The sequence below is a fragment of the Asterias amurensis genome, chromosome 1 (genome assembly GCF_032118995.1).
Source record: "Asterias amurensis chromosome 1, ASM3211899v1".
In the NCBI taxonomy this organism is placed as follows: domain Eukaryota; kingdom Metazoa; phylum Echinodermata; class Asteroidea; order Forcipulatida; family Asteriidae; genus Asterias; species Asterias amurensis.
This window is the reverse complement of record NC_092648.1, coordinates 23087492-23111858: the sequence shown is the minus strand read 5'-3', so window position 1 is coordinate 23111858 and position 24367 is coordinate 23087492. Positions and strand designations below refer to the sequence as shown.

Genomic DNA, 24367 nt, shown 5'->3' with positions numbered 1-24367 from the left:
AATGAAGTTGCTTTTTAAAATGATCAGCAACATGTCACGTAAGCCTATATAAAGAACAAGAAACGTTACAAAAAGACAAAAAAACCTGTTTAGGTCAGTGTATACGTTTAATTAACCGAAGCAACTGTCGAATTAATGTGACATCGTTGAGCAAGCTGTTTCAAGTAGACTGGTGCTCTGCTGTATGTAAATAAATAATCATGCTATGACTAGGCACATTAAACAAAAAAATACCCAGACCCTTTAATATCAATGTGATGTAATGTCTTCAACAGCTACTTGAGAAAAAACTTTGTTAACAGGAAATTCTATTTTGGCTTGCTTATAATGTGTGTATTTATCATTTATTAATCATTTGACATGTCTGATTTGTTAGCAATGTTCGTTAAAAAATAGCCTTAACCTAAGACACTAAATGCCAATGAGGCGAGCGTCAAAATGATATAATTATAGTCTAATATTTGACGTCATTGGTGGGAATTTGCTTTGTTACACCTCACTGATGCAACAGAGCGACTATACCGTAAAACGGAGCTCCAACGAATTGCGTAACATGAGTGACAACGTACATGTAACAGAGCTTTTCGTGAGTCTTTCTGTAAAGCTCAGAAAAAAGGGTTTTTTAAATTATTGTTTTTCTTACAACTAGAATCTGTTTAAAAAACCTCTTCTGAACTTAATTTCCACTCATACCGATTGAAAACACTTCAAATGATACGAATAACACTTAACCTCATTCAATGTGAGTGTTCAGCACTTATTGTATCTAAATGGGAGACTTTGGAACGCTAGGTGGCAGCAGACCTACCAGGTAAATTTCCATTGTTTACGTAGCTCTGAGCATGCGCACATTACCGAGAACAATGGAATTTACCTGGTAGGTCTGCTGCCACCAAGCGCCCCAAAAGTCTCCTATTGGGTAAAGTTGTGAGGAAGTAGCTGAGCGTCAGTTTTAAATTGAATTCCATGCATTGGGGAAACACGAGCTGAACACTCATTAAAGTTCTTCTTGCAGTGGTTCTACATTAGTTGAGACAGCGTTAGTGTCTCCACATCGTACGATGATCATACGATACAACTGCAAAATAATTACTAAGATGTTCTTGAGGGTAAAGAACAACATCATCTGATTGATGATATTGAACTCAATCAAAAGATAGAGCCTCATAGCCAAGAACGGCCCGTCTTGCATTACGATGGTGATCCATAGAGCCCAGATTTCATTCTCGCAACATCCAAAGCATCCCTTGCAAGATTTGCCCCCAGATATCTTAGCTGCCCTGGCTCTCGGGGCAGACACCGAGGTGAGGACCAGGGTGAACTGAAGCAAGCTCCAGCTCCATAGACCCAGGATCAAAATAATCAAGAAAAGGTTACAGATGACCGCTTGCTCCTTCAATGACTCCAAGGAAAACTCCAAGATGTCAGCCGCCATACCGATGTACACCAGGAGGAGTTGTGAGAGCTGGTCGCGTGTGAGGGCGCACAATGTTACGGTGATAAGCTTTCTGTGGTAACTTCAGGCTTAAGTGTCTCAATGAGTAAGTCAAAACGTATATACACTTTGGGGAATGCAAAGAGGAACTGGTTTGAATTTGCCAGGAAGGTGCACCCCAAGAAAAGGATGGAGCACCCAATGTGACCGCCCTTGTTGCCCTTTCGTCGCTGCTAAACGTTTCTAAAGTACCGTACATGCAACGAACGGTTTCTTGTTGAACTAAAAAAGTTTGAAGTTCCATTTGTAAACTTACCCCAGCTACGTCAGCACTGAGTGAAGATTCATTATAAGCGGTGTCCATTGAACAATCTTCCCAGCCCATCGAGTCTCTATACTCAATCCTCTTTTCGTAAATGTCAAAGTTCAGAAACCAAATTCCAGGCACAACGCTGCTGAGATACAGGAACACATTTGGACAAAACCTTGGAACATTAATTAGAAAACGTACAATACAGTTTTAGGGGTTTTGGAGAAAATTAATACACGATACCGCGTCACCGAGTCGCATAACTTTGAGGAACAATTACAGTTTGTTTTAACAGTTCTGGGAAACTATTTAAATCCTGACCACTACGATGACAAAATGTATGTTTTGATTGAATCAATTTGTATAAATTGTACAACATTATCTCGTGCTTCATATATTACTTATATATGACAAGGGTAGTAAACATAGAAACGTTCTTACCATTTCCACTCTCCGTCGTCCGTTAATTTTAGCGTCAGTATCATCTTCAATCATGGGCGTCAATCAGGGGGGGACAGGGGGACATGCCCCCCCCCCCACCTTTTGGAGGGTGGGGGACACAATATCAAATGTCCCCCCCCCCCCCCACCTTTTTGACCACCTTTATCATGAAGCCCAAGTTTTGCCCTGTGTAAGACGAAACCCGGTGTCCCTATATGGGCATTAATCCTGTGGGCAAAGGATGACACAATTTTTTTAAGGGTGGGGGACACTATATCAAAATGTCCCCCCTCAAAATTGGCCCCAGATTGCATCACAGAGCATCTTAAATGCAAAATTTCCCCGGGCCCTTAATCGGCTTCCCACACGCATGGTCCATCGTTGACAGATTTGCACCTCCCCCCTGAAAGAGTGGAAGGAACGTGAACCCCAACCCCATTTTCGAAGGGTGGGGGACACAGTATCAACTGTTCCCCGTGTATTTTGACCACCTTTATCATGAAACTCATGTTTTGCACTGTGGAACTGTGGAGCACTGGCACACAATGTTCCCATTGTTCTGTTTCGTTTGCCATTTGGCCGCTAAATGGCCTACAGATTGCACCACAGAGCATCTAAAAATACAAAATTTTCCCGGGCCCTTAACTCAAAAGGTTCTACTGCTGCTCACATTTTACAGATGTTCTGTTCCATTCTGTATGCCTCTTATTGGCCTTAGATTGCACCACAGAACATCTAGAATGCAAAATTTTCCCGGGCCCTTAAGCGGGCCCGGACCCATGCCGTAAAGGTTTCGCACTCGTGTGCTCACTCTTCGACAGATTTTCCCTCTAAAACTTGGTTCATAGATCCGAACTTGAAGATGCTGTTAACTCAAAAGGTTCTACTGCTGCTCACATTTTACAAATGTTCTGTGCCATTCTGTATACCTCTTATTGGCCTTAGATTGCACCTCAGAGCATCTAGAATGCAAAATTTTTCCGAGCCCTTAGGCCCGGACCCAAGGCCGTAAAAGGCTTCGCGTTCCGCTCTATAGCAGGCTCCATCTTTAATACCCACCAGGGATGAACTGCCGTCTGAGCATTAGAATACAGAAACAATATGAATATTACGAAGCTATAATTGAGTTGTTTTTTAGGTACAATAACCATGATAGCAAAAATAGGTGCATCATAGCTTGAAATATGCATTAAATCTGAGAGGGGGGAACATCACCCCTCAGACTCCATAAATTGCACCAGAGAGCATCTACGGACTAAAAAATTCCCGGGGCCCTAAAGCGGGCCCCGGACCCCACGCCGTAAATATTATGTCCCCCACCTTTCAAGACGGATTGACGCCCCTGTCTCCAATGGTAGAAGACAAACCGGAATGATCAGCAAAACTCGCCACACGGTGATAATGCCGTGGATTGCGAAGAGAAACCGGGCCAGAAGGGCTTTGAAAAGGGACACCCATCCCATTATCGGTGTTCGTTGTTTTACTTTTATAAGAGTTCCGCAATGTGAAATCCTCTCATCAGTTCAGCAGCCGCAATTAGGCCTAGTCGCTTATGGTGTCGCCGTATAACAATGTGCAATGCCTTTTTGTGTTGTACTGTTATTCAACTTATCACAGACACAAAATACCCCCCGTAAACCTTATGCTAGAGCCGCTTTTAAAAACATTGATTTTGTATGGGTTTTAGTCTGTACGCGTACCGGTATTGAACTTGTCTCTACTTCGAGTGGCATGGCCGAAACAAGTACCGTTTCTTAGCAATAACTAGTAAAAACCAGTAGTACAATAAGAAAGTAACTTGGTAACACGTACATTGGCAGTAAACACACTATTCACCCAAACAAATCAAGTATTCAACCGTGACCGTGAACTTGCTATCCACATGAAACCATGAAGCTGATTGAATATTATTTGATTTATTTGTAAATGCTTATCATTGTAAGGAAAGTGATGAAAGGGAAAATTGCAATTTAAAGGCAGTGGACACAATTGGTAATTACTCAACGAAGTCCACGTTCACCATTGTTAGCATAACAACTTAATTGGTAATCAAGAATCTGAAAGCACACAACTTCGTGTGACAAGGGTGTTACGTGATTCAGTAATTACAATCATAAGCCATGAATTTGTTTTCTAAATTATCAGCAAAATGTCTCGTAATTAATGAGAAACGTTTTGACAATAGATGCAGACGATCCGTCCATGAAACTGTGCTCCTGGGCGCACAACAATTTAAGAAATATTACAAATTTATAAGAAAATACAGTTAGAAAGTATAGGCCTAGTCGGTACCTGTACACTTAACCAGTGACTGCTCTATATTCCGACATCCCTATGTTCCGACACCCCTATGTTCCGACAACTCAGCCTATATTCCGACACCCCTATGTTCCGACACCCCTATATTCCGACACCCCTATATTCCGACACCCCTATATTCCGACACCCCTATGTTCCGACAACTCAGCCTATATTCCGACACCCCTATGTTCCGACACCCCTATATTCCGACACCCCTATATTCCGACACCCCTATGTTCCGACAACTGAACCTATATTCCGACACCCCTATGTTCCGACACCCCTAGATTCCGACACCCCTATGTTCCGACACCCCTATGTTCCGACAAGTTGTTCCCGCACATTATTACTCAGTTGATCAATAACAAAAACACAACTTGTATTACGCAAGGTTTCCCATTAATGTTCGACCGGGATTAGGTTTGAACATTCATGAAATGAATTTGTACTATTTTAAAAAGTGATGGAATCACGTATGCATTTCATTTTTTTGTGGTTATACACATGAGTATGGCTCCCCGAGGTTGCTGACAATAAAATACTCGGTACTTTGTTATTGTTAGGTGCGTGTCCGTGTTGATAACATTTCATGAGCCTTCAATTAATAAAAATTCCAACCCTCTCCTGCGTTTATTGCGCCGATGTGTAATTTCTTTCCTTTGCCCCCCCCCCCCACCACAATTTTTTTTAATAATAATAATCATAATAATTTGTTAACAATTAATAACAATAAATAATTCAGTCCTACCACCCCTCCATTACTCAGTCCTCTTCTAAAGAAACCGAATATTTGTAATAGAATTTGTTATACAAATTAAACTCCTTTGTGGGACTATACATAAATATAGGGTACTGGTACGTTCATGAACTAAATTGCGAACATAGTTTCTTCAAGTCACACCGTTTTTCGTTTAAAAAAATGGCTAACACAAAATATTGGTACATGTTGTCGGAACATAGGGGTGTCGGAACATAGGGGTGTTTTCGTGTTTGGGTCGTTGGAATATAAAGCCGGTGTTTTTGGTGTGTTTTTTGTTTGTTTGCAATTAGCGTTCAGAAACAACAGACAATCATCTTGTGATGGGTTCAGCCGCAATACCAATATTATGGTGAATGGCGTATAATGTGATGCCCGCCTTTTCGTATGTTATTCAATTTCACAGACGAAAATACCCCCTGGACCTCGTAGCACAAATACGTCGATGATGAAAGTATAGCTCTGACAAAACAAATATTTCTTAGTGAACATTATAGAGGTGAATGATGATTTGTAAAGGGTTTCATTGTGTATCGCGTACCGATATTGAACTTGTTTCTACTTTGGCTGTAAACAAGTTCCGTTTCTTAGCAACATGTGCCACGTGATCAGTAGCACAATATTATAGAGTACCTTGGTAACGCGTACGCTGACGGTAAACACATTATTCACTAATAATAAACTCATGCATTCAGCCAAGACCAGAACCCCATCCAACATGAAGTTGCCTGAACGATGTTTGAGCTATTGAAATGCTGTGATGAAAGGGAAAGTCCCTATTTAAAGGAGCATACCGGGTTAGCCTCCTGGGCCCAATTTCATAGAGCTGCTTAAGCAAAAAATTTTGCTTAAGCAAAAAATTAATTGCTTAGTAAAATCAGATTACCGGCCAAGACTCCACTCAATTGTTATGCTAAGTAAACAACAGCTAAATACTAGTCATAAGCAATGTATATGGCATGAAATTTTTGCCAGTAACATGTGTAAAATAAGCGAGCTATTTTCGTGCTTAAGCACATTTTTTGCTTAAGCAGCTCTATGAAATTGGCCCCTGGTAATGTGATTGTGTGATGTAGAATTATGTGCAATGAAGTTGCTTTTTAAAATTATCAGCAACATGTCACGTAGGCCTATATAAAGAACAAGAAACGTTACAAAAAGACAAAAAACATGTTTAGGTCAGGGTATACGTTTAATTAACCGAAGCAACTGTCGAATTAATGTGACATCGTTGAGCAAGTTGTTTCAAGTAGACTGGTGCTCTGCTGTATGTAAATAAATAATCATGCTATGACTAGGCACATTAAACAAAAAAATACCCAGACCCTTTAATATCAATGTGATGTAATGTCTTCAACAGCTACTTGAGATAAAACAGGAAATTCTCTTTTGGCTAGCTTATAATGTGTGTATTTATCATTTATTAATCATTTGACATGTCTGATTTGTTCGTAATGTTCGTTAAAAAATAGTCCCAACCTAAGACACTAAATGCCGTTGAGGCGAGCGTCAAAATGATATAATTATAGTCTAATATTTGACGTCATTGGTGGGAGTTTGCTTTGTTACACCTCGCTGATGCAACAAAGCGGCTATACCGTAAAACGGAGCTCCAACGAATTGCGTAACATGAGTGACAACGTACATGTCACCTTTTCGTGAGTCTTTCTGTAAAGCTCAGAAAAAAAGGTTTTTTAAATTATTGTTTTTCTTACAACTAGAATATGTTTACAAAAACCTCTTCTGAACTTAATTTCCACTCATACCGATTGAAAACACTTCAAATGATACGAATAACACTTAACCTCATTCAATGTGAGTGTTCAGCACTTATTGTATCTAAATGGGAGACTTTGGAACGCTAGGTGGCAGCAGACCTACCAGGTAAATTTCCATTGTTTACGTAGCTCTGAGCATGCGCACATTGCCGAGAACAATGGAATTTACCTGGTAGGTCTGCTGCCACCAAGCGTCCCAAAAGTCTCCTATTGGGTAAAGTTGTGAGGAAGTAGCTGAGCGTCAGTTTTAAATTGAATTCCATGCATTGGGGAAACACGAGCTGAACACTCATTAAAGTTCTTCTTGCAGTGGTTCTACATTAGTTGAGACAGCGTTAGTGTCTCCACATTGTACGATGATCATACGATACAACTGCAAAATAATTACTAAGATGTTCTTGAGGGTAAAGAACAACATCATCTGATTGATGATATTGAACTCAATCAAAAGGTAGAGCCTCATAGCCAAGAAAGGCCCGTCTTGCATTACGATGGTGATCCATAGAGCCCAGATTTCATTCTCGCAACATCCGAAACATCCCTTACAAGATTTGGCCCCAGAGATCTTAGCTGCCCTGGCTCTCGGGGCAGACACCGAGGTGAGGACCAGGGTGAACTGAAGCAAGCTCCAGCTCCATAGACCCAGGATCAAAATAATCAAGAAAAGGTTACAGATGACCGCTTGCTCCTTCAATGTCTCCAAGGAAAACTCCAAGATGTCAGCCGCCATACCGATGTACACAAGGAGGAGTTGTGAGAGCTGGTCACGTGTGAGGGCGCCCTTGGGGAGGAGCCATCTTCCCAGGAGAAGAAGAGCAAGAAGGAATTGCTCCAGGGCCAAGCTCCATGAATCGTCTGACAAGGCAAATGGAACTACAACCTGGAACTGAGAGGATAAACCGCCAAAAACAAAAATCCATTTGATTGCAGTTCACACTGTTGTACTCAATTTATAGTCAAATTTAAAATTATAATTCTCTTCGCAACTCAAAGTACAAAGTTTAAAAACATCTTGGAGAGTAGTGCTCCCCTTTGAAATATAGAAAACACAATGTTACGGTGATAAGCTTTCTGTGGTAACTTCAGGCTTAAGTGTCTTAATTAGTAAGTCAAAACGTATATACACTTTGGGGAATGCAAAGAGGAACTGGTTTGAATTTGCCAGGAAGGTGCACCCCAAGAAAAGGATGGAGCACCCAATGTGACCGCCCTTGTTGCCCTTTCGTCGCTGCTAAACGTTTCTAAAGTACCGTACATGCAACGAACGGTTTCGTGTTGAACTAAAAAAGTTTGAAGTTCCATTTGTAAACTTACCCCAGCTACGTCAGCACTGAGTGAAGATTCATTATAAGCGGTGTCCATTGAACAATCTTCCCAGCCCATCGAGTCTCTATACTCAATCCTCTTTTCGTAAATGTCAAAGTTCAGAAACCAAATTCCAGGCACAACGCTGCTCAGATACAGGAACACACTTGGACAAAACCTTGGAACATTAATTAGAAAACGTACAATACAGTTTTAGGGGTTTTGGAGAAAGTTAATACACGATACCGCGTCACCGAGTCGCATAACTTTGAGGAACAATTACAGTTTGTTTTAACAGTTCTGGGAAACTATTTAAATCATGACCACTACGATGACAAAATGTATGTTTTGATTGAATCAACTTGTATAAATTGTACAACATTATATAATGCTTCATCTATTACTTATATATGACAAGGGTAGTAAACATAGAAACATTCTTACCATTTCCACTCTCCGTCGTCCGTTAATTTTAGCGTCAGTATCATCTCCAATGGTAGAAGACAAACCGGAATTATAAGCAAATAGTACAAGGGGTCCGAATTGATGTCCGTAACTCGCCACACGGTGATAATGCCGTGGATTGCGAAGAGAAACCGGGCCAGAAGGGCCTTGAAAAGGGACACCCATCCCATTATCGGTGTTCGTTGTTTTACTTTAATTTATATGAGGTCCGCAATGTTGAAATCCTCTCATCAGTTCAGCAGCCGCAATTAGGCCTACTCGCTTATGGTGTCGGCGTAAACAATGTGCAATGCCTTTTTGTGTTGTACTGTTATTCAACTTATCACAGACAAAAAATACCCCCGTAAACCTTATACTAGAGCCGCTTTTAAAAACATTGATTTTGTATGGGTTTTAGTCTGTACGCGTACCGGTATTGAACTTGTCTCTACTTCGAGTGGCATGGCCGTAAACAAGTCCCGTTTCTTAGCAACACATAGTAAAAACCAGTAGTACAATAAGAAAGTTACTTGGTAACACGTAGACTGGCAGTAAACACACTATTCACCACACAAATCAAGTACTCAACCGTGACCGTTAACTTGCTATCCACATGAAACCATGAAGCTGATTGAATATTATTTGATTTATTTGTAAATGTTTATCATTGTGAGGAAAGTGATGAGAGGGAAAATTGCAATTTAAAGGCAGTGGACACTATTGGTAATTACTCAACGAAAGTCCACGTTCACCATTCTTAGCATAAAAACTTAATTGGTAATCAAGAATCTGAAAGCACACAACTTCGTGTGACAAGGGTGTTACGTGATTCAGTAAAAACAATCATAAGCCATGAATTTGTTTTCTAAATTAATCAGTAATTAATGGGAAACGTTTTGACAATAGATGCAGATGATCCGTCCATGATACTGTGCTCCTGGGCACACAACAATTTAAAGGCAGTGGACACTATTGGTAATTACTCAAAATAATTATCGGCATAAAACCTCACTTGATAACGAGTAATGGGGAGAGGTTGATAGTATAAAACATTGTGTGAAACGGCTCCCTCTGAAGTGACGTAGTTTTCGAGAAAGAAGTAATTTTCCACGAATTTGATTTCGAGACCTCAAGTTTAGAATTTGAGGTCTCGAAATCAAGCATCTGAAAGCACATAACTTCGTGTGACAAGGGCGTTTTTTCTTTCATAGTTATCTCGCAACTCCGATGACCAATCGAGCTCAAATTTTCACAGGTTTGTTATTTTATGCATATGTTGAGATACACCAAGTGAGAAGACTGGATTTTGACAATTACCAATAGTGTCCATTGTCTTTAAGAAATATTACAATTTAAAAAAAAATACAGTTAGAAAGTATAGGCCTAGTCGGTACCTGTACACTTAACAAAGTGAACCGAAACCACCATTAATTATTTAATTTCAATGATTTAAGTACACATAAAGAGACCCATTGCACAGCAAATCTGTTCAAGCGAGTAGTGGAATAGCTTTGCTCAAGGCAGTCGAATTATTCACTCCGAAAAAAGACCGCCGCTGTATAAAAACCCACCCGTATTCACTGTGCGTAAAACCCACCCGTATTCACTGTGCGTAACATCGCACGACACGATGCCCCCGTACACTATCCGCATGCGGAGGCCGTCAGGCCGACAGCCTTGTAGGATCTGTGTTGAAGCCACTGACCTCATTACTATAATAAGCGAAGAGTTCCCACGGTCAGCTCATTACCATAATGCCCGCGAAAGACGAGACATGTGTACCTCACACACCACCACCACGGACGCATGATAGGGTCCAAAGGTCGTGATAAGGGAAGTGCGTGATTGGACGTCAAAATGAATAATTCATTTGCCTCACATCCTGTGTTGTCTGATAGGTCTGACGAACGATATACATATTCATGAGCTGCATACTAGCATATCCTAGAGCCCCCCCCCCCCCCCAATTTCGTTCACTATTGGAATTTTTTCAATACAACACATTAAAACGGGAAGATACAGACCCGACAAGGCTGTCGGCCTGACGGCCTCCGCATGCGGTTAGTGGTGTACGAGTGCGATGACTTGTGTGAACAGTATTCGTGCGATGTGACAGTGTGTATATACGGGTGGGTCATTCGGTGTGATCGCACACACCATGCACAGGGTATACGGCGGGTGGGTTTACAGCTGCGTATTTTCAGAGCGAATAATGCGACTGCCTTGAGCAAGGCGTGTAGTGGAACAGTTTTGTGAAACATTTGGGGGAAGTACCATTAGTTTATCGTGACTTTGCATCTGGTATTATGCCAAGTTCAAAGGAAAAATACCTATTCCATGCCACACTCTTTACACTGTGTGCCAAATTGCATTATACCTGTGTCATCTAACAGGCACAATCTTTATATCAATGTCGAGTCTCTTGTTTGTGTTTGCTACGCTTGACTGCCACCACGCTGGCTATTTTGAGATGGCTCTTCTCGTCATGTCAAATGAGTTGTGTATCCAGGATTCGAAGCACTACGGCTCTAAGTGTTCGCTGCAGCGCTGAAAAAGACGTCGCAGCCCACAACCGCCTATACTTGGGATCCGCAGGAAACAGATGAAGACTGACCCCATCTTTAGTTGTTTTGCTGCATCCAGCAGCAATACACCTGGTCGGCATTGCCGGAAAAATGCCAGAAAAAAACTTTTTCGCAGCATACAAACTCACGTCTTAGAATTACATGTACTTTTGCACGCGTGTTTATCTACGTCACAAAAAGGGGTAGGCGGAGTCAACTCCCAGTCACTTAATTAATTTTTTTAACATATAAATCGTGACAAACAATTACTCAAAAAATTGTTTTATTGTTAATAAACATATACTCTTATGTTTAAAAGGGAAAAAAATCCTATTTCCAGGTGCCTTTAAATGGCCAAGTTCTGTCACTTTTTACACGACGGCCCGTCCTTTCTCGCAAAAATTGAAATTTCCTTCGAGAGTTCCTTCATCTCCATGCTTCAATTGAGAAATTGTTTCGTTTTTGTCGTCGTCGTCGTCGTCGTCGTCGTCGTCGTCGTCGTCGTCGTTGTTGTTGTTGTTTGGGGGGGGGGGGGTTATGTCGTGTGCAAAGAGCTATATTTATGTCTGCGGTGGTGCTTGAGGAAAACCCGCTACTGCGTGGAATTTCCAGACAAGCCAATGAATTGGATCAACACAATGGGTTGGCCATTCGGTTCGTCACGATCACAACGATTTCAACACAAATTTCAACACAATTATTACAGCACTGGGTCTGGTTCTCCTCAATGTATGGCTCATATGGGATAATTTTATATGAATATTTCATTTCTTAATTGGTGCCATACTCTTTTTGTTTGTACCTGTTTCCAAGCAACTAATTAATATTAAGAGTGACAACCAAACGTAATCCTTGGGTTAATTGGTAATGGTCAAAGGTATTTTATGGAGAAAAACAGTATAGTTTTAACATTTTGAAAACATCTTCAAGAAAAGTTGCTATATATTACCAAATTTGTCAAGTTCATATCTTATAAAAATTAATGTTCAGTATGGTCTGAGAATTGCTCTCGAAACAGGATTTTAAAACAATAAGTTTTTGTTTTACCATTTATCCTCCAAATCGTGAAAAACATGCTGTAGATTTTACAAATCAACCTAATGTTGCTATGCTAACGTTTTCAAATAGATAAATTCCACTTATTTGTTACAATACATCGCACATTTTGCCGTGTTTGAGTTTCAAGGGATAAAGAAATCTACCCCTACTACTTTTTGGTTGGTTTTGAGCAGCAAAGGATAAACAAATTTATCCCTTCCACTTTTCAGCTTGATTTGAGCACCAAAGGATAAACGAATCTAACCCTCTTTTTTCTTGCTAAGTTTGTGCACCCGATACTGAATTTGTTTTCCCAAAAATATTTTATGGAGAAGAACAACATAATTTGAACACTTTGAAAACATCTTCAAGTTGCTATATATTACCGAAAAAGGCAAAAAATAAAAAAATCGTAGTTAATTATGAACCTGTTTTTTATATGAGGTCCGCAATGTTGAAATCCTCTCATCAGTTCAGCATAGGCCTACTCGCTTATGGTGTCGGCGTATAACAATGTGCAATGCCTTTTTGTGTTGTACTGTTATTCAACTTATCACAGACAAAAAATACCCCCCGTAAACCTTATGCTAGAGCCGCTTTTAAAAAAATTGATTTTGTATGGGTTTTAGTCTGTACGCGTACCGGTATTGAACTTGTCTCTACTTCGAGTGGCATGGCCGTAAACAAGTCCCGTTTCTTAGCAACACATAGTAAAAACCAGTAGTACAATAAGAAAGTTACTTGGTAACACGTAGACTGGCAGTAAACACACTATTCACCACACAAATCAAGTACTCAACCGTGACCGTTAACTTGCTATACACATGAAACCATGAAGCTGATTGAATATTATTTGATTTATTTGTAAATGCTTATCATTGTGAGGATAGTGATGAGAGGGAAAATTGCAATTTAAAGGCAGTGGACACTATTGGTAATTACTCAACGAAAGTCCACGTTCACCATTGTTAGCATAAAAACTTAATTGATAATCAAGAATCTTAAAGCACACAACTTCGTGTGACAAGGGTGTTATACGTGAATCAATAATTACAATCATAAGCCATGAATTTGTTTTCTAAATTATCAGCAAAATGTCTCGTAATTAATGAGAAACGTTTTGACAATATAGATGCAGACGATCCGTCCATGAAACTGTGCTCCTGGACGCACAACAATTTAAGAAATATTACAAATTTATAAGAAAATACAGTTAGAAAGTATAGGCCTAGTCGGTACCTGTACACTTAACAAAGTGAACCGAAACCACCATTAATTATTTAATTTCCATGATTTAAGTACACATAAAGAGACCCATTGCACAGCAAATCTGTTCAAGCGAGTAGTGGAACAGTTTTGGGAAACATTTGGGGGAAGTACCATTAGTTTATCGTGACTTTGCATCTGGTATTATGCCAAGTTCAAAGGACAAATACCTATTCCATGCCACACTCTTTACACTGTGTGCCAAATTGCATATACCTGTGTCATCTAAAAGGCACAATCTTTATATCAATGTCGAATCTCTTTTTTGTGTTTGCTACGCTTTACTGCCACCACGGTGGCTATTTTGAGTAAACAATTTTTAGAATTTAAATGGCAAAGTTCTGTCACTTTTCACACGACGGCCCGTCCTCTCTCGCAAAAATGTTGACATTTCCTCCGAGAGTTCCTTCATCTCCATGCTTCAATTGAGAAATTGTTTCGTTTTTGTTTTGTTTTTGTTGTTGTTGCTGCTGTTGTTGTTGTTGTTGTTGTTTGGGATTTTTTTGTATGTCGTGTGCAAAGAGCTATATTTATGTCTGCGGTGGTGCTGGGGGGAAACCCACCGCTGTAGGGAATTTCCATAGAATCCCTTGAATTGGATAAATACAATGGGATGGCAATTCGGTTTGTCACAACGATTTCAACACAAACGTAAACACCATTATTACAGCACTGTGTCTGGTTCTCCTCAATGTGTGGCTCATATGGGATAATTTTATATGAATATTTCATTTGTTAATTAGTGCCTATACTCTTTTTGTTTGTACCTGTTTCCAAGCAACCGTTGAGAGACATTCAGTGTACATGAGAAAAAAAAGTGACAATAATAGGGGCCTAAAATGACGTACATTCTACCAAAACCTTTACACGGACGACACTGAAAAAGCAGCTTCCGGGATCCACACAGTATATTAATTAAGATGGCGCGGCGGGAGAGCACTCCGGTGCAGGAGAGCAAAACCCAACACATCTCAGCTTTTGTCAGATCAAATGGCTTTTATGCAACTACCGATCTACCGTTCAGAGTCACGAAAGAGACCAACTGGGACTGTCTAAGCGATGAGGTAATATCAAAATAAATAAATATAATACTGTTTGTGTTTTAAGACTATCCACATGTGCATTTTCCTAGTGTTTTTTATTTTTTTATTATCAGATATACGCCCAAAAGACTTGCCGTTGCGCACACAAACAGATTGACTTTATTTTGCGAGGTGTTTGCACTCGTTTAGAATTTAGTATGGAAATATTGACTGCTATGCGGGGCACAATTAAAATTATAGGCCCAAGGTGATGTAACCCCCATGAGGGCGAAGCTGAGGGAATAGCCATGGTTGTGTCATCACCGAGGGCCTATAATTTTAACTGTGCCCCGATTACTAAGCAGTCAATATTTGTTTTGTATACCGAATAAAGATTCCACTAATCAACAAAACTGACAACGGTGAAAGGTCGTCTGCGAAGAAAGGAGTCGCGACGTGACACGGAACGTCGTATTTAACATATTATCAGTACACACGAACAACCTATTTGCGACCGTTGTTTTCAGGGCAGGCATAGTATAGTCGATTGACTATGCCCCGGGCATAGTCAATTATGACGTCATCTTAATAGAAAAGCGGGCATAGACTCCATTTTTAACCAATAGAATTAGAGGATTCTATAAATGAGGTATATTTTAAATTATACTGTTTAATTAGGCAACGTCGACTATTTTATTGTAGAGAGTTGAACTATGACTAGTTAGCAAACTCGTTAAATGTGATGGGAGTGAACACGATTTCTGGGTTGTGCGGTCATTGATGAAGAATGTGATAGGCCTACCGCACTGTAGCGGTGGAATGAAAATGGCTGTCCATTATAAGAAAAACACATTATCTCATTTTTTTTATGAAAAAAATTGCCGGATACTTCCCCAGGTGAGGCTCGAACTCACAACCTTTGCATATCCTCACAGCAACGCGTTTGGTTACTGTCTATAAGTACAACGCGCTAACCGATTGTGCTACCGGGGACGACATGGATGTGAACCACCACTCATGAGTCTTGAGTCAAGTAATCCCTGTAGTGGTTCTCGAAGGAAACTTAAATGGGATGGTGCATCAGGTGCCGTCACTGGTCAAAATGTGCGAGTGAAGGTGAAATAATGTTTAATTGATGTGCAAGTAAACAGCACAAGTGATTTACAGGAGCCCTGAAAACCATTCACATGTTATTTATGGACTTTCATATTTGTTTTGTGTATTCTATGGGATTCTTCTATGGGGGCCCGTTTGCTTGAAGTGGGCATGGCTGGCACGAACAAGAATGGGCGTTATAGGGCCTGCGCCAAACACTGGCACGTCGAGCTCTGTCATTCATTAATGACAAAATCATAACGATAATATTCCGAATTATTCGACAATAATGTCCAATATGTCCAATGGTGTTAAATGGCGTTATTTGTTTTGTTTTTAAGCCGGAGCCATGCCAAAGTTGTGGTTTCGAAAACGGCCAGTCAGGAATGACGTCAGAATGAATTTGGCTAATTGTGGTAGTGGGAATATTGTGGTGATAACGGTGTTTGGAATTGTGAGTGAACGGGATTGTATGAAGACGTGAAAACACTTCATTTCTTTATCACAAGGTTTTTCCCTCTTTGTTTATATAAAGATCTTCAAGACAATTCATGACATCTCTCTGTCCGATTGCAAGCTGTCGACAGTTCCTCTTGCGATTGCATCTATGACGCAACTAACCCGGCTCTACCTGACGTACAACGATATGTCCAAGCTACCTAAAGAATTCGCTGACCTGATCAATCTTCAAATCTTGAATCTTGGATTTAATTCATTCAAGGAAATACCAGATGTGGTGTTTGAGTTGAGGGAGCTGAAAGTGTTGTACTTGAAGAACAACTCAATCACATCCGATGGAGTAGGTGAGGACGTGGAGACCAAAATGAAACGGAATTGTTTGTAGGTCTTCGTCAAATCCCCACCATTTTTCGAATTCACATGGGATACATGTAGATTTAAAGGCAGTGGACACTATTGGTAATTACTCAAAATAATTATTAGCATAAAACCTTTCTTGGTGATGAGTATCGGAGAGAGGTTGATGGTATAAAACATTGTGAGAAACGGCTCCCTCTGAAGTGACATAGTTTTCGAGAAAGAAGTAATTTTCCACGAATTTGATTTCGAGACCTCAGATTTAGAACTTGAGGTCTCGAAATCAACCATCTAAACGCACACAACTTTGTGTGACAAGGGTGTTTTTTCTTTCATTATTGTCTCGCAACTTTGATGACCGATTGAGCTCAAATTTTCACAGGTTTGTTATTTTATGCATGTGTTGAGATACACTAACTGTGAAGGCTAGTCTTTGTCCACTGCCTTTAATATAAATAATTGTAAAAATGAACATTTTCTCAAACTGTGGCGCCCTCTTTTGAACTGACGTGCACATGTGCCCTTTTGGACACATCGCTGGTGTTTGTCGCAGTGGTAGCGTATTCTATAACGGCTCTTCTGCAATTCTCGCGATACTGCCGTCGTCTTTGGAGACTTCTCTCTCGTAAGACTACTGCTCTCGTGCGAAAACTAGACCGCTGGTTCTCGACTACTGCCCCATTTAAAGGAGCTGGACACTTGGTAATTTTTCAAAATAATTGTTAGCATAAAACTTACTGGACGGGCAATGGAAAGCTGTTGATTGTATAATAAATTGTAAGAAACGTCTACCTCTGAAATAACGTTTTTTGAGGAAAAAGGAATTTCTCACTCAAATTACAAGACTTCAGGCTTGAAGCCTCTTTTTAGATATCTGGAAGCATATAGACAAATGGCAATAAGGCAGCTTCAACTTCGATGACTAATTGAGCCACAATTTTCACAGGTTTGTTGTTTTAATGCATGTGTTGGGATACACCAAGTGAGAGTATACTGGTCTTTGACAATGGGAGACTTTGAAACGCCAGGTGGCAGCAGACTTACCAGGTAAATTTCCATTGTTTACGTAGTTCTGGGCGTGAGCACATTACCGAGAACAATGGATTTTACCTGGTAAGTCTGTCGCCACCGAAAGTCTCCCATTACCCAAAGTGTCCGTGGTTAAAGGAACACGTTGCCTTGGATCGGACGAGTTGGTCTATAAAAAGCGTTTGAAACCGTTTAATAGAGCCATAGTCGCTATATCCCCGGAGCTAGCAGTCTCGCGAGACCACCGTCGTGAGATTCGCGGAGAGGGTCGATTCGGTACGCTATCGTCGCCGCAACTTTTCCACCAATCTAACGTTCTCTTAAAATAGCCTTGTTTCAGGGTATCATTTTTTTTTGATGCATTTCAGGTCCTCATTTACAGAATTTGATAAATCTTGAAGAACTATATCTTGGAAACAACCAACTGGAAACGTTTCCTGAGTCAGCCTGCAAATTGAAGGAAATTCGCCTTCTCTCTCTCTCCAGCAATAGGATCAGGGCGGTGCCACCCACTATCAAGGAAATGAAGGTATGACTAAACCGGTATTCGTCGATGAGCCCTTTTCATATAGCATTTGCTGTAAAACAAAAACTCATGAGGCACCATTTTTGACTGATCTGCAGTTGCCTAGTTTGTGCGCTTCACTTGATTGTCAAGGTTATCATTCGGCCATTCAAGAGCCTGTTTTATTCCGTGCCGTCTCTCAGCCAAGGTACAGTGTGTTACCTGCAATTGTGCTGTACTGTGGACAAGTGTCATGATCTGGATTTGAACCAAAACCCTGCTAACTTGCCGAACAAAACTGTCGTCCAGTTACTGGACACTCGACAATTCTCAGTCATGAGAAGGTACACTTTATTTGACGCACTGAACCTTTCGACTGAGAAAATCGCAATTGAGGTTTATTTGGTATAGTTATATGCGCACTTTTCCTTCGTTGAAATAATTATTGGTTTTTATTCCACCGATACTCAGACGTTTTGCTTAGGTATTTGCTGCACGTATATTTGCTGGCAACTTAGGGCAACTAAAATCAACAAGGAGCACTTTTGATAGCACTCTATACATCCCTTCAGAAAATTGATGTGAACGTTGAAATGTGGATGGCTTTTCATCACAGAGATTGCCTGAAACATTTTTTGCATGTTAGATTTGAATAATGTCTGGTACAATGACGTGCTTGATCACCCCGCTTAAACTTGAATTCATCAGACTGTATAAGAGACAGTTGCTTGTCACACGATTCGGGGCAAGATTTTGCGTAGTTCGTAAGAGACGATGAAGACCCATTACACAATTCTGAATGGGTGTGTATTGGAGAATGGTACCAGGGTTGGCTCATCTGGAGGTTGCTATACAAAAGCTTGCCAGGAACCCTTTTGAAATGCATACTTATTTTGCTTTAGTCTGAGGAATTCAAATGTAGCGGTAGGTGTGACTATTAAAAACAAGTCATTGTAACAGACATTTTCAAATCTAACTGGCAAATGACTTATTGCCTCATGTTTTATGGCCCTCATTCCTTCCTCATTGTTTTTTCACTTGAAAAGAATCTGACGGTCCTAATCATGCGCTCCAATCGACTGCAACGTGTTCCCGGTGTGATCGGTGGCCTAACATCTTTGGAATCGTTATGCTTTGCTCAAAACATGATCACGGTTTTTCCATTTGATGAGGTACGTTGTCTTAAAGCACTTGACACGCTTGGTAACTCAAAATATTATTTATTTGGTAACGAGCAACGAAGAGCTATATTGCTATAAAACATTGTCAGAAACAACTTCCTTTGAAGTTTTTGAGAGAGGGGTAATTTCTCACTAAAATATTTCTCGAGCATCTGAAAGCACATAGGTGTTTTGCTTTCCCTTTTTTTCAGTTTTTTTAAATTGAATTCACAGGTTGGGATACACCAAGTGAAAATACTGGTATTTGAGATTTTATTTTACCAAACGTGTCCAGTGCTTTGAATATGTTCCCTCTTTTAGCAAACTTTCGTTTCGAAACAGATATTATTACAGGAACCTTGGGTGATGCTTGATGTTCGCTTTGCTTAATAGAACTTTTTACATTATGAGATGTTCGTATATTTTCATGGGTATTATGGTATTATTGTTACCATTACCGTCTACTGAATAGAATATCGGATACAGTTACACTTTTTGTATATTACCAAATTCTTGCCCAACCTATAAGCCTAAATGGTTATTTTTTGGACACAGTGATCATTTTCACAAAAAAAATCATACATCTTTTTATCACATTTTTTCAATAGCTTGACACACTCCAAAAGCTGCGTGATTTATGTTTGCATGGCAATCGACTTGACAATGGAGAAATCCTTAAAAACATGAGTACGAAACTCGCTGAGCGTGAATGCATGCTACGAGCCGAAGAAAATAGAGTTGCCCTACCCAGACGAGGTGGTGAGTGAATTGTTTATCGTCCCATCCCTTCTCTCATAACCGAATCTCCCAAAAGTTTGTCAACACCAAAATTTGACTTACAAACTATAAAGAACGAAAACGTGTCTGCAATCAAGTAGTCTTGGCCCAAGTCCTCAGTAATTGATTTGGGACGCTGTCCTGCGCTCGGTTGTAAATCGTTACAGCGCGCCCTCTTGCGGCAAAATTTAACCAGCTTGATTGGCTCTCCAGTCGAGTTGGTTTGACTGCAGTACATAACATTATCCACTATCGATCACTAACTTCTTGGTCCAAGACTAACATTTATCGAGCTCCGAAATTAATAAACAATTATATTTCCCTTTTCAACTACCTGAGAGACCTTGCGATCCATTTTGAGGTAAATAAATAAATAAATGAAAATACAGCTGATTTTTTATTTTATTTTCCAAAATTGAGAATTCCTAGATCACTTCACTTCTTCTCTTCGAAAAATAACACGTTGCCTTGGATCGGTCGAGTTGGTTTTAAAAAGCGTTTGTAACCGTTTGTAATAGAATGTATATGATGAGAAAGATATTTTAAAAGTAGAATATAGTTATCCACACAAATATGCCTCGAAATTGCGTGGTCAAATTTTTGACTCCTATAAATGGCCGTCGACCGTGTTAGTTTGCAAACCACGCAGTTTAAAAATATATGTGGGTCAACGTATTCTATTTTTAAAACATCTTTCCAACCATATGCATTTCATAACAAACGGTTACAAACGCTTTTAATAGACCAACTCGTCCGATCCAAGGCAACGTGTTCCTTTAATTCATTTGTTTTTTTCTCAGTGGTTTTATCAAGTTTGGGTTTGATTCGTTTGCGTTCCAGGTGTTTGTGACGGCGTTTTCAAAGTGTGGCATAACGACTTTTTGTGGATTCATGATGGTGGTAAATCAGTGACTACGTGGATTGGTGAAGTATCAGAACTACTGAAAACGAAACAACTCTCGTCAAAGGTAAACCAATTGTTTTGACTATTGTAACAAGACTTTGGAATTGTATCTGTTTTTGAAATGAGCTTGGCGCATGAATATTTTGTGGATGAACATTGATCCAATGACATCGTTGCATCAATTGAAATTCTGGGGACAGTCAAGGGCGTATGTAGCCCGATGCAGGCACCGGCGTTTTGCGTGGCTGATGCAGACAATAACCGCGATCTCAAGTCCAATCTCAATTTAAATCAACAGCCAATCGGAATATTATGTTTAGTTATTAAAGGCAGTCAGCACTATTGGTAATTAATCAAAATAATTATCAGCATAAAACCTTACTTGTTAACAAGTAACGGGGAGAGGTTGATAGTATGAACATTGTGAGAAACGGCTCCCTCTGAGGTGACGTAGTTTTTGAGAAAGAAGTAATTTTCCACGAGTTTGATTTCGAGACCTGAAGTTTAGAATTTGAGGTCTCAAAATCAAGCATCTGGTGAAAGCACACAACTTCGTGTGACAAGGGTGTTTTTTCTTTCATAGTTATCTCGCAACTCCAACGACCAATCAAGCTCAAATTTTCACAGGTTTGTTTTATTTTGTGCATAATGTTGAGATACACAAGTGCGAAGACTGATTTTTGACAATTACCAATAGTGTCCACTGTCTTTAATAGCAAATTAATTGTACATAACACAATCTGTGTTGTTAGGACACAATGTTTTTAAACAAGACCTAGGGTTTTATGTTCCCTTGTTTATGTTTTCTTTCTCTTGGAAGGATTGCAATGTAAGTCCCTCATCTCAAGACATAACCAGCGCAAAAGATTATTCCAACACCAGTCGTGTGGTGTGTGTGGTCTGCACTCAGGAAATGTGTGACCTTCTCAAAGATGATACGAATAGTACAGCCAAGATAGTTAAAAGTGTGATAGAATATCGTGCGTCTTCCTCCATTTCAGTCATTTTTGACAAAACATGTGATATAGCCCAGATGCTTTTTCGTCTCACCAATCGTGATAACATCATTTTCAGACATGAGAGCGAAAACAATAACGACATGTTTTGTAAAGAGCTTATCAAATTGATGGATCAAATCATAGGACAAAGGATGGGACCGTTATGCCATGGCAGGCATTAAAGACAGCGAACCAGCGCGTGTAGATTTAAGTATTTTGGGTGTACCGCTGACAAGTTTGTTGAGGAGGATGGGGGTCAATGAGGGGGTCAAACATTTTTTACTCAACATCAGGTTTTTAAAGTTTTTTTTAGTTGTAACTATACCCCTTCAGTGCCTAATCATGTTCAACAATTTTCAGTATTTGTATATCTCTATATATTTTTGTATAAGAAATTGGTTTTAAAGTAATAATTATAAGAAAGGCATTTCCATGAACCAGAGAGTGAACAATATATCGGGGTACATCGTCTTTTGCTGCAAAACCGGAAAGGTCCTGGACTTAAAAACAGCAGCATCTGTCACACATTCTGACTAACATTATACTGTTGGTACTATAGGTGGGTCGGCGCACTTTTGGGTTACCCGCTCACTTTTATTTTGCACGAAATTTTGAAGCTGCTTAAAACAGTCATTCTATTTTGCACATTCCACCTGTGATTTCCACATTGGTGAAAATGAAGAAGACTATTAACATCAATACAGTAAAAAGGTAAAAGGTAAGATATTTAGGAAAGACGTTGGATATTGTCAACGAAATTTGTTTGATGTTGTCTATGCAAGGTGTGAAGAAAGGTTGTAATATACTTTTGTATCAACTTTTTTTCTTTATTATTACTCTTTGTTTTGGTGTTTTATAGTTTAAAAACAATTTAAATACATGAAAGACGTGGAATAATGTTTCAGAAATTACGTTATATTTTTATATTGTCTATTTATAAAGGATGTAGATAAAGGGGTTATTATTCACCTTGTGCATTATTTGTTTTGCAACTTTTTATCTGGTCTTTGTACATTTTTAACTCAATTATGTGTATGGTGTTTGAATATTTGCGAGCATTTTAAGAGAAAAAAATAGGCCTATATTAAGTACAGTTTTATTAACTCAATGTTTAACATACCAGCAAGCTTATGCTTTTTTTTTGGGGGGGGGGAGATGTATAAACAAAGTGAGAACTTTAATACATTTTGCTAACTTTTGAACGACTTCCAACTTTTGCTGTTACAACTAGATAGTTATATTTTGCGTCTTGTGATTTTGCAGTTGTTTCCCTTAAATGTATATTTTCCAAGTATCCTCACCACGGCCCAATTTCTTAGAGCTGCAAATGATTGCTTACAATTATTCTGTTTGCCGAAATGAGCAGGCCACCAGTCACACATTGGACATTATAACACCCCTTACTAGTATTCTCTCTGCTCATTGGTTTAGAGCGCGTCACATGACATGTCTCAGTTTTGCTAGACGACGGCCGTGTGATAGTACGTCGGTTCGCCGTGCGCTAGTCCGAAGACTAGCACATGGCGTGCATTACCCAGACGCCCGTTACGTGTACGAGGATGATAAATTAATAGTCTGTAACCATTTCGGATTGCACGACACTGCATGCAGCACAGTAAAAGTTTTTTCAATCTGTATTCGCGTCGTCCGTGGATTGTAGCATTCAGGTCTGTAACTTAATAATAATAGTACAGTATTAAGAAATGTTTGGGGTGGTATACAACCAATATTGACTGCTTTTACTCGTGCAATGGTTAAAACGATGACTCCCGAGGCTTCGCCTCGGGAAAATAGAACGCTCCGGGGATCACCTCGGGAGTCATAGTTTTAACCATAGCACTCGAAGCAGTCAATATTTGTATATTATTGTGACATGCAATAATTTTGTTCATTATAGCCTGCTTTCGTTTTGAATAGCTTTAAAGAAAGTGGACACTCACAATAATTATTAGCATAAAACCTTTCTCGGTAACAAGTAATGGGGAGCTGTTGATAGTATAACACATTGTGAGAAAGGACACCCTCTGAAGTGACGTAGTTTTCGAGAAAGAAGTAATTTTCCAAGTTGATTTCGAGACTTTAGATTTAGAATTTGAGGTCTCGAAATCAAGCATCTGAAAGCACACAACTTCGTGCGACGAGGGTGTTTTTTCTTTCATTATATCGCAATTTCGACGACCGATTGAGCTCTATTTTCACAGGTTTGTGATTGTATGTATATGTTGAGATACACCAACTGTAAAAGCTGGTTTTTGACAATTACCAATTGTGTCCAGTGTAAGCAACGCTACGAAATTGTATCCAGGTTATGTAACGTATGGCGGCAAAAATAACAAAAATCACTATGATCAATTTTGGAAGAGTTTCATTTCATTTCATTTCATTTATTAATTTCACAGGCAAAAGTTCAAGCACAGACGAT

At 39.7% G+C, this 24367-nt stretch overlaps 3 protein-coding genes and 1 non-coding gene across 4 annotated transcripts; 1 reads left to right on the top strand and 3 right to left on the bottom strand.

Annotated features, from left to right (window-relative positions):
• Positions 1-997: 997 nt before the first annotated feature.
• Positions 998-3649, bottom strand: LOC139942142 (transmembrane protein 26-like). The gene is made up of 4 exons (XM_071938874.1): positions 3527-3649; positions 2187-2230; positions 1719-1920; positions 998-1504 (listed from the first exon to the last, which is right to left on the bottom strand). The coding sequence occupies exons 1-4, from the start codon at positions 3647-3649 to the stop codon at positions 998-1000; spliced, it is 876 nt and encodes a 291-aa protein (XP_071794975.1).
• A 2779-nt stretch (positions 3650-6428) lies between these two features.
• On the bottom strand, positions 6429-9105 carry LOC139940166 (transmembrane protein 26-like). Its single transcript, XM_071936460.1, has 3 exons — positions 8772-9105; positions 8337-8505; positions 6429-7908 (listed from the first exon to the last, which is right to left on the bottom strand). The coding sequence occupies exons 1-3, from the start codon at positions 8960-8962 to the stop codon at positions 7315-7317; spliced, it is 954 nt and encodes a 317-aa protein (XP_071792561.1). The 5' UTR covers positions 8963-9105; the 3' UTR covers positions 6429-7314.
• A 5221-nt stretch (positions 9106-14326) lies between these two features.
• Positions 14327-23688, top strand: LOC139954289 (uncharacterized). The gene is made up of 7 exons (XM_071954027.1): positions 14327-14703; positions 16292-16559; positions 17970-18130; positions 19153-19278; positions 19875-20025; positions 20884-21011; positions 21768-23688. The coding sequence occupies exons 1-7, from the start codon at positions 14560-14562 to the stop codon at positions 22125-22127; spliced, it is 1338 nt and encodes a 445-aa protein (XP_071810128.1). The 5' UTR covers positions 14327-14559; the 3' UTR covers positions 22128-23688.
• Trnai-uau (transfer RNA isoleucine (anticodon UAU)) lies at positions 15551-15654 on the bottom strand. Its single transcript has 2 exons — positions 15617-15654; positions 15551-15586 (listed from the first exon to the last, which is right to left on the bottom strand). It is a non-coding gene; the product is annotated as a tRNA-Ile (tRNA).
• Positions 23689-24367: the final 679 nt, after the last annotated feature.